Below are 10,701 nucleotides of genomic sequence, written 5' to 3'. Positions count from 1 at the left end.
TGGATTCTCAAGTGTGGTGCACTGAGCAGTTAGTTCCTTGTAGGCCGATATCTTGCAGATCGGTACCTCACTTATAAATTCAGTTTCTTTTTACCAACATAGGGTCGAGCTATTAACTGAAATAGGTTCAATCTATCGACCAAAATAGGGTGTAAATTATCTCTTATACCCCTCCTGAGTCTAGACTCTAGCATGCCCCCCTCAATGTAAAGTGAATCATGAGGCTGATAGTTCTTCCGCCTCTTCTTTGGAGGAGTTTTGGATTCAATGCTACGTGATTTCATCGTGAATTCAATCTTCGAATCTCCTTTCTTTCTCATCCTTGATTGGCAGACACTTTCTTTAAACCGCCTTCTATATGACTCAAATGCATTTTTGAAGCGCCCTGAAAAAGATATATGATGATTTTAATGGCCATGGCATCTATACTTCTAGCCGGAGTTACCGTTTAATATAATTTTTCATTCTCCCAAAAGCAGTTCTCTACAAAAATTCTCTCCCTAACTCTCTACTGAAAATGGATTCTTTAGGATCTCTTCACCCAAACACTGATGATGAATGAACAGTGGAGATGAGGTTAATACAATCATACGGCCTACTAGTTCCTTTCTTGCTGACCCATTTGTGTTGATAATCCAGCCCATTTGGTTGAAAACATCTCAAGTCGACACCAACAGGCCCAAGATTAGCATAGCCCAACCCATAACGGGTCTAACGGCCCTAACTTTTTTCTGATGAAAGTTTAATCACACAAACCACATACCAATCCCAAAAAGTTAACCAACTTTAGGATCGTGGAATGGTGGATATATAATGGCCCTAACCTTGTCCATAACATTTCTGTTCTATGCTTATTCTAGGTCGAGCCCAGCCTGTTCCGTCAAATTGCTACCTAACTCCTGGGTTTTGGGTCAGACCGATTGTGCTGGTCTCGGTTCGGATTGATTCAATTTCGATATGGGAATGATGATCCGAAAACAAACAAATAAGGAAAGTCGGTTCCAGTTTCAATTTGTTTCAGTTTGTTATCGGGTCGTTTTTTGTTTTAGCCAATTGGGTTTGGTTTGACATAAACATTTATACAAAATAGTTTCGACTGTTATCGGTTTGTTATTGAGGTATGTCGGTTGGTTTCAGTTTAAATCGGTTCAGGTTTGGTGGCGATTTCTTTGGTTATCGGTGCGAGTCGTTTCGTTTTTTGGGATCACGAATCACGATACCTCAACCTAAAACCGGCCCAAAAAGGATTCGGTACGTCCGGGTCGGTATACCCGATTCGCTCCTAAATTTTACATCCATCGACACTCGCCATCCATTTTGGATAAGAGGAGAACGGCCCTATTTCGTTGTTCTAAAATTGAAAAAACCTAAAAATGAAAAGGGCGGGTACTGGAAGGGCTGATCAAAACTGTGAAGGCGATAATGGCGACTTCTTCTTCTACACCTTCAGTTCTCTTCACCAATCCAGTCCCCAAAATCATCTCAAAACCCTCTTCTGAAGTTGTGGTTAGGGTTCCTTCCAAAACCTTGAGGTCTCTCCACCTCAACTGCAGGCGAAACCACAACGGTTCCACGAGATTGAATGCGGCTGGATTGTCTGAGATAGAACCGGATCTCAACGAAGACAAAATTGATCGTTGGCGCACTAATGGCATCAGTCCTGTAAGTGACTGGGTTACCTGGCTTTTCCCCTGCATTCTTTTTGGTTGGAATGTTTAGATTTTTCAATGGTTTTATGTTCTGAAATCCAGGAAGATTTCGTTTATGGAGAGTACGATGGGCACCACACTTATCATGAGGGCCATGAAAAAGGTTTTACTTTCAACCTCAATTTGCTTCCAGTAGTTTTGGTTAATGAAACGTCTCTAACCCTTTCCTGGGATCCTCTCAGGATTGTAGTGTTACAGTTATTACAATGAAAGTTCATTTAAGAAGCTGTTGTAGTATTCATTGAATTGCTTGAACTCCATTTTTAGTTCACTGTAAGGCGATTTTTTTAAAATTCGTATTCATTTTTGTTTACAAGTCCTCAAGTGAAGAACAGAGAAAAAAACATAGCCAATTTTGTACCATAGGGTGATCTTTCTGATGATTTCAGGCTTTTATTTTGGATTCCTAATATCATCCTTTCTAAGTAGAATAGTATACAAACATGATCTTGCTTACGCTTACTTGAATCACAGAATTTAATAATAATAATAAGGGAACAAGACATAAAGGGCGGGCCTTGGCGCAACAGTAAGGTTGCTCCATAGGTCAGAGTAAGGTTGCTCCATTGTGACCTAGTGGTCATGGGTTCGAGTCTAGAAACAGCCTCTTTGGGAAAGCAGGGGTAAGGCTGCGTACATTATGACAAGACATACCTTATTAATTCTGTGATTCAAGCATGCGTAGGCAAGATCATGTTTGTGTGTACAAGGGAATTAATCCCTACACTCTATTCATATGGCACATTTTTCTTTCCTTCCTCATCTCAGTTACACTTGTTTTATGTATGTGTTGTAAATTCTTTATTCAATAGGGAATCTGATAACATCGGTTATAATGTTAACAATTATTGTATCACCAACCAATTACTTACATGACCTCAGGTGGAAGAAGATGTTTGAATACTGAGTTTATTGATTTTCTTCCCTGAAGCATATTTATGCTAGAGATTAGGTTGTGCATTTCTTTCTGACAGCGAGAGCCCATTCTGTGTAACTTCGTACTTTGATTTTTTTTTTCCCCCTGAGTGCAGGAACTTTTTGGGGAGCAGTTGCAGAAGATTATGCGGCTGTAGAGCCCCCTACGGGTTTCCAGGGTAGTAATACTGTAAAAACATCGATGACTCAGGGGCATGTGATTTCAAATGGTGCTAATGTTATTCCCTCTTTTTCTTTGGCAGGCCTCATTTCATGGATTTTCCCTCCTGCAGTAGCTGTTGGTTATGCATACCATGTCCCGGTAATATAGGGATTAGTTTTATGAAAGAATACTGAATCCAGTTTATGAAACATTGTCTCTCTATCTTTGCCATTCTGATCTCCTGTCTTGCAGGGGGACTACATATTCATTGGAGCAGCTGTTTTTGTGGTAATATTTTGCGCGATTGAGATGGGAAAACCAGATAAACCCCATAACTTTGAGCCTCAGATCTACAATATGGAGAGGGGAGCTCGTGATAAATTAATCTCTGATTACAACACAATGGACATATGGGATTTCAATGAGAAATATGGTGACCTTTGGGATTTCACTGTGAAGAAAGATGACATAGAGAAAAGATAAACATTTGGCACAGACAGGCAGCTTGGCTTTAATTGAAATATGAAGATGAGCAATGCAAGGTATCTACATCTTGCTGTTATATCTACTCTTTTCCTTTTTATGCCTTCCACTAGGTATTCTTCTTTCATTTTCAGCCATTTTCTTCACCCCCCCCCCCCCCTTTTAATATGCAGAGCTTAGGGTAAATGGTGATAATCATGAATAGAAGAAACGGAAAAAGCAAAAGTATGGGATGATGTTAATAGCTTGAAATGCTATGCTAGTCATTGTTGCTTAATTTTTGCTGTCTTTGAGAAAATTATGCAGGACAGAGTTCAGAGATCCTTTGATCCTTTCAGAGGGTAGTACATTCGTATTGGATATATTACTGAGGCTGTTTCTGCAGATGGCGGGTGTATTAGAGCACAGTTTGATTGAGATCATGATGGTTCTGTTGTTACATCTGTTAATATTGAATGACACAGTTCAGTTATGTTTGGAAATTCATATGGCGGAAAATTTGTAAATTATTGTTGTGGATAAAAACTAGCCCCAGGGCCAACTAAAAGATAGTCCCACATCGATGAGTGAAGGGAAGACCGTGGTCCATATAAGGATTGAAGTTCTTACTTCCTCATGAGACCTTTTAAAACTGTGAGGGCGACAATAAGCTAGCTTCAGCAGGCAGCCCATAGCAGACAAAATCATGAGACGTATACCCTGACCTCATCATTGGGCTGTCTATGAGAACCCTTGCTTGGGCTGGTAAAGCAACACACATCCCTTCGCTTGGGGGGGGGGGGGGCGCTTTGTTGTAGGTAAAAGCTAGCTCAGGGCGACTAAGATAGCCTCCCACATCGGTGGCGGACAATGTCATGAGACATTCCCTAACCTCATCATTTGAACTACAGTAGTAGAAGACTCGTGCATTGCGATGCTTTTTTTTTTTTTTTTTTTTTTTTAAATATGGATTTGGTGCACATCTACAAAAAAAAGGATTTAGTGCCGATAGATGTTCTCATTACAGGAACCTTTAATCCAAAGACTCAAACTATCTATAGGGGTCTCTTTGAATATGCCCCAACTGAACAAATTTCTAATAAAATTTTTTTTTTGACAGGTAGACCCCAAGGAGATTTGAAGTCATGACATCTTAATTGTGAGGTGTTGGTCCTTGCCAACTGAGTTATCCCTTGGGGTTCAAGGTTTCAATAATTGCCATAGGCTACATGGCAGATTTTTTCCCCTTGTGTAACACTGTATGTAGAATCTATAATAGATCAATATATGATGCTGATAAACTGACTGACAAAGATTTCTGCAAAATTTTGAAATGACGACACAACACATTATTTGGATGTCATGTCTATCTGAACTTCAAGGTCCAAGTGAAACAGGTGATTTGAGAGGGGGGGGGAATATGTTGTTCTTGGCAAGTAGCCAATTATGATACAAAATTATGGGCAAGAGATCACTGCATGGTCGTGTGGTGTGGGGGCTAATGAGAAAGTACACAGAGCATCAATATGGATGGGCAGTAATTTTGCACGATCCAGTGCCTAGGTGCAAGATCCACACAACCAGGCAGCGTTCCTTTTTCTGATTGATCACCCCAAATGATAGAGACACTAATTCTATTAATCTATTCTTCTGTGTTTGAGTTGTGTATGTAAAAAAGAATTAATTGAGTAAGCAAACATAGCATTTGAGAAAAGTGAATTGAACAATGAAACTGAACCTCAAGAACAAGAGCATTGTGTAAGAGGGGGAAAAGAGAGGGAAAAACGAAAAACCAAATACTGAACAAAGAATCAAGAACATTTTGCATTGAAAGATCGGTGGGGAACAAACTATTGGGGGATAGAGGAGGCTTATACCATTTTAATCTGGTTCATTGTTTAACGTTTTTATCTAAATTCGCACAAGGAAGTTTGGAAAGCAACTGAGTCTCCATCAGAACCAAATTTAATAACAAAGAAAAAGGAAACGCATTAGTTAGTGATGGGAAAATTGAATAGAGAAGTAAGTGGTTGGAGATGTGAGCTAGAAGCAGATTTAGATAATCATTAACCTGGAGCAGAGTGGATTAGTGGGGGTGGGCCGGTGGGGGGTGGTTATAAGAAAAATATAAAAATGAAAAATTATGGGTGAGAAAATTAATAGTAGAGAGATGAGTGGTTAAGAAACCTGGAAGGGAGGAGTGAGGGGCAATTATTAAGTGGAAGTAAGAGATTAAGTGGTAGATGTTACAGGCTTACAGCTAGAAAATCAGGGTAAATAAGCTCAAAAAATATTGATTTGAAGAATTTAGATTTAGTACAGGGAAAGCGTTTTCTGTCTGGGAGCGTGGCTTCTATATCAATGTGCGGGCCAATGGGAGAGAGCACAAAAGCTTCTATAGGGTGGCATTTTTGTCATTCATGGGGGTGGAATGGTAATGTTGCCATCTTTGTGTTTGGGCATAGCGTGCACACTCCTAGACAGAGTTCTTTTTTGTTTTTCTTTTTTCTATCAAACACTTGACAAAATCAGAATGATCTCAAACTTGCCACATAAGCAGGGATCAAGGTGGGACATACCTACCTTTTATTAAAATATTTGGGTCCACTTGACCCACACATGAACACATTTGACATTTAATTGTTTAAATACATTTAAAATAAATATACTTTTAACATAACAATAAAAGATATTATAATTATATTTTAATTTCTCCCGATAAGATTAAACTGTTCTAACATTATGAAAAAAAAGTAGGGATAGTACATCATTTTATAGATGATGACTAAATGCTTTTAAAACATATAAATGAGCTAAGTAAATTAAGATATTGTTGTCAAACAACTATAGAATTATGGATATGAACAATGTATTTAAATCATATTAATGACATATGTAAACTTACATAAAAATATCTAATAATTATAGAATTAATTTATAGAATAATGTACATATTGATACGGATCTTGGTGCAATGCTGAGGTTGCTCCATTGTGACCAATGGTCCCAGGTTTGAGTCAAAACAGCCCCTTTGCAAAGTGGGTTAAGGTTGCATATATTATGCCCTTACCAAACCCCGCAATGGTGGGAGTCTTGTGCATTGGGTACATTTTTTTAAATGTACATATTGTTTCTTAAAAAGAAAAATTAACAGTCAAATGTAATTCCATAACATATGAATAAAACCAAAACCATCGAAAAACCGCAAGTAACAATGGAGGGGTATCAATATGTTCTCATTGGAATAGTTACAAACTTTACATATAAAAGTTGGGAAGTTGTTTTCTAACACTCCCTTGTGTGTCTCTCTCTCTCTTTCTCAAAACAAGGGGGCAGAGGTGTCTTTTAATATGGAGAGGAGAGAAATAGACTCATAGGAGTGCTGGCGTAGGCCACACTCCCGAACAGAGAACTTTCTCCCATAAAAATTATAGGAGAAAGTTTTTTGTTCAACCGTTGGAAGCAATAGATGGCCAAAAACAATCCATTATTGGAAGAAGTGTCCGGAATGCCTTCCACCCACCCCTACTTGTTAATTTGTGGTCCACAAACCATAGTATCCCTTCCCTAAATTATATAATGGAAAGAGACGGTCATTAATTAAGGCACAATGGGAAACATTCAATATGAAATGATTAGCCTTGCACGTTGCTTATTTAACTGGTTATTCTATTGTTGGGTAAATGACCTAAAATGGCCCTAGGAGAAGTACGGAGAAAAGACATGCATAGTTTAGACCTAGTCTCAAGCATGATCGACTTCAATTAATAGAGCTGATTGGAGGGTAATGATTCATGTAGCCGACCCCATTCAAGTAGGATTTTGCTGAGTTGTTGCCATTGTTATTGTACCCTTGTCTGTTACTTTTATTTTTATTGTTTCGTCTTTGTTAAGGACCCATGTAGCCGACCCCATTTAGTTGGGATAAGGTTGAGTTGTTGATATTGTTGTATTGTTGGGTAAATGACCTTAGTAAGCCACATGTCAAAGGGCTTATCTCAACCATGTGGTCAACCATATAAGTCTTTCCCTCTTGTGTTCTTTGTAAGGGAGTCAATCGATTCAGTTTCAGTTATTCAGTTTGGTTCCAGAGAGTGTTGTTGTGATTCGGCACTGAACCGAGAATTGAATCAGTTCTAAAATTCGATACTCAAACCAAACATGCTTGATTTCGGTTCTTATTCGGCTTCGAAATTTGGTTTGATTAGGTTCTTACATGGTTCGGTTTCAATTCCTCTACTCAGTCCATATACTATAATATACATACTATAATATTGTAGTATAATATAATAGTATTATAAAATCTAATATTAAAATTAGTAATATATACTATATAACATATTAGTATTGTAATGTATTAATATACTATAATATATTAGTATTATAATAAAATAACATACTATAATATACTACTATCCAAATTCGGTTCGGTTTTTGTAATGGAATTCGGTTCTTATGCTTGATCCGGAACTGAATCGAGAACCAAATTGGTTCTAAAATCCAATACTCGAATCTAACCGAATTTTATTCAGTTCAATTCAGTTTAGCTTATTCGAACCGGTTTCGGTTTCGATTCCAATTGTAGGTTCCATTTCTAATTTGACACCCTTACTTCTTTGGCATGTATTACACTAGTTTGATTAGAAAAACAACTATTTTTTAGCATTAAAGTAACATATAGATGACTTTGCTTAGTATGCATTTAACAAATGATTAGATAATATTGGATTTAATTATTTTGCATTCACTTTCTTTGTCATTCTCCATCTGTAAAAGGGGTTCTCATTTGTGGAGTGGACTAGAATTTTTGGTCACAATGAACATGAGTGAATCTGACACCTTTCTCGCAACATGGCGGACAAAGTTGTTTTAATTGGAATGCTCTTAAATGAGGCTTAATTAATTGAATTATGCATGTGTTTAGTTGGATGTTATCAAATTTGTGTATGATCCCTTCTCATCAAACATCTTACCATTTGGTACAAATCATACTTTATTATTTATGATTCCCCCAAAAAAAAAAGACAAAAAAGAAAAGGCAATTTGTGTTGAGGGTTTTAGATCTATTAATTAGTTTATAGACAATTTCTTATAAAATTATCTCTAAATTGCTTGCTAATAGATTAAAATTAGTTTTGAATAATTTACTTCACCATTTTAGGCTGTCTTTATAAAAGGTAGATAAATTGTTTTTTTTTGATAAAAAAAGGTAGACAAATTGTTGATAATGTGATAATAGCTCATGAGATTTTCCATTTCTAAAATAGAATAAAGGTAAAAGAGGTTGGCTAGAATTAAAACTAGACTTGTCTAAAGCATATGATCGTCTAGAATTGTATTATTTATGTGGGCTATTTGAATTTAGGGTTTAATCCTAATTGGTATGAAATGACCGGTTATCTTGTCTCTTCTTATATCTACTCAGTTAAGTTTGAAGAAAGAATTTTTTATTGCATTGAATATATTAGAGGTATTAATTATCAAACATGGTTGTCCTTTGAGTCCCTATCTTTTCGTCATTGCTATAAAAGGTCTATTTAGGTTACATAAAATAGAATTTTCATGAAATTTCACATTTACTTTTCCCTTGATGTGAGTTGTGATTTGGATCCCAATATCTCATTGGACCAACCTCTAATGCCATGAAGTGACAACACCTCTCTCTCTCTCTCTCTCTCAAATTTACAACCTTGGAGATCTCTTAACACAACCATCTGACCTGAATCAAATATAAACCAAACCCCAAAAGGCTAAAATACGAGATCTAAGATTTCAGTTTCCATTTCAACTCTTTTCACCTCCGCCTTTGACTAGTAGCTCTCCTCACTTCTCCTTCGCACTTCTGCACTCTTGAATCTCTTTCATGCAAGCTCTTTAAAGCCAGCACGACAAATTCTTAAGGTTGTGTTTGGTTAGATAGAAATGGATAGAAAAAAAAAGACAATAATGATGTACTACTGTTTGGTAGAAAAGATTTTTTTTTTTTGTCATTTTTTATATTTCCTTTTGCCTACTTAGTTCTTGCTTCTTTCTTCTAAATCCCGCCCAGCCTAACCTTCCATCCCGAAAGCTACCAACTGAGCCTCCCCGCAAATGAATCATTCAAATCATTTGGTTCAAGAAGACTCTAAGATCTATCGTTCATGAGGGGTTGAGAAATTCTTTGTCATTCTAAAATGTAAAAGACGAAAATACGCCAATATGAGGACTATAGATGGAATGGAACACCCACCCTTCATTCCAGATTTTTTGCTCTTTTATATCTTTTCGGTTCTGTTTTTTGATTTCTTAAACACGTCTCTCTCGAAAAAAAATTTGCTGTTACGCCCATAGTAGGGATGTTCCTGCTACAAGGCTTAGCAGCCAAGGAAATAGAACAATTCACTTTCCCTTTGGATTCATAAATACCCTCTTAGGTTTTAGTATTTTCTAAAATACTTCTTAAGATTCTATTTTCTTGGCGGCCAACCTTACATTCCTGCTACTAGTGTATTAGCAAAATTTCATCCCATCCCTTCTTCTCAAGGCGAAGAATCACAAGCTTTGTGATGTCGTGGATATTATCTCTCGAAACATCTTCTTATGACACTTCTCTCCACTTTTGCCCAAATTCTCACCGCCCTTCCCATGATCAGAGAACTTTGGATGCTTTATTCAAGGTGGTTTTAGGTAAGATCTCGTTTGGGAGACGAGTTCCACTCTACTTTTACATAACCATTAAAGCAGAGAGAGAAATCAAGTGAACGAGAGAGAGAGAGAGAGTCATAGAAGTAAAATACTTGTTGAAATCAGAGGGAGCAGGAGAAAGAGTGATAGAAGTAAAATACTTGATCGAGGGAGAAGAAAAAACTGTACAAGAATCTGTACGGTTTTTTTTTCTTTTCTAAGCTTCCAAACACAGTCTAAGTCTCATACAAATAAAAAAATAAATCGAACAAAATAAAAAATAAAACCAAACCGAACCGAATCAAATCGATTAACACCTTTGGTGGGAGCTACACGTCTTTGCCAAATATCATTTGCCCGTAGAAACGAGTTCCGTGACATTGATTACCCCACTTTCAACCGTCAGATTTCATGCTTATCATCCACATCTTATAATTTCCACCGAAAAAAGAGGGAAAGCATCGGTTGCCGAAGAACGAAGAAGGAAGTAATGGCAAGATTCGTAAATTTCCCAAGGCCCACGGGTATCACCTTTTCCTTAATAAAATGTATTAAATATATCCCAAAAAATACATTCGCTTTTAGACTCTCTCTCTCTAGACTCTATCGTCTCTCCCAGTCTCCCTTTGCTCTCTTAAAAAGTGCGAGAAACGACTTCAGAACAAAGCGAGCGAAGGAGAAAGACTTTCGAAGGCGACCGAGCAATCGTGAGCAAACGTTTTTGTTCTCTCTCTCTCTCGGCCTCTCCCTCTCCCTCTGCCTCTTCGTCTCCCTTACTCTGTCTGT

General features: G+C 37.3%; 1 protein-coding gene across 3 annotated transcripts; it reads left to right on the top strand.

Moving 5' to 3' along the window:
• Positions 1-1,359: 1,359 nt before the first annotated feature.
• Positions 1,360-3,711, top strand: LOC122641948 (photosynthetic NDH subunit of subcomplex B 5, chloroplastic). 3 transcript variants are annotated; one of them, XM_043835299.1, is made up of 6 exons: positions 1,360-1,662; positions 1,752-1,812; positions 2,741-2,803; positions 2,888-2,946; positions 3,040-3,282; positions 3,574-3,711. In XM_043835299.1, exons 1-5 carry the CDS (start codon positions 1,423-1,425, stop codon positions 3,268-3,270), a joined length of 654 nt encoding a protein of 217 aa, XP_043691234.1. In that variant the 5' UTR covers positions 1,360-1,422; the 3' UTR covers positions 3,271-3,282; positions 3,574-3,711. The 3 variants fall into 3 exon arrangements, 1 of the variants encoding a protein (XP_043691234.1); XR_006329986.1 differs by having other exon boundaries at positions 1,361-1,662; positions 3,040-3,329; positions 3,577-3,711; XR_006329985.1 differs by lacking the exon at positions 3,574-3,711 and adding an exon at positions 3,444-3,498 and having other exon boundaries at positions 1,361-1,662; positions 3,040-3,329.
• The last annotated feature ends 6,990 nt before the right edge of the window (positions 3,712-10,701 follow it).

This window comes from Telopea speciosissima, chromosome 10 (genome assembly GCF_018873765.1).
Source record: "Telopea speciosissima isolate NSW1024214 ecotype Mountain lineage chromosome 10, Tspe_v1, whole genome shotgun sequence".
Lineage (NCBI taxonomy): Eukaryota > Viridiplantae > Streptophyta > Magnoliopsida > Proteales > Proteaceae > Telopea > Telopea speciosissima.
This window is presented reverse-complemented; position numbering and strand designations above follow the sequence as displayed.

Coding starts and splice junctions, on each gene's coding strand:
- LOC122641948 (XM_043835299.1), top strand. CDS start 1,423: ATGGCGACTTCTTCTTCTACACCTTCAGTTCTCTTCACCAATCCAGTC. Junction 1,663..1,751: donor GCACTAATGGCATCAGTCCT/GTAAGTGACTGG, acceptor TCTGAAATCCAG/GAAGATTTCGTTTATGGAGA. Junction 2,947..3,039: donor GTTATGCATACCATGTCCCG/GTAATATAGGGA, acceptor CCTGTCTTGCAG/GGGGACTACATATTCATTGG.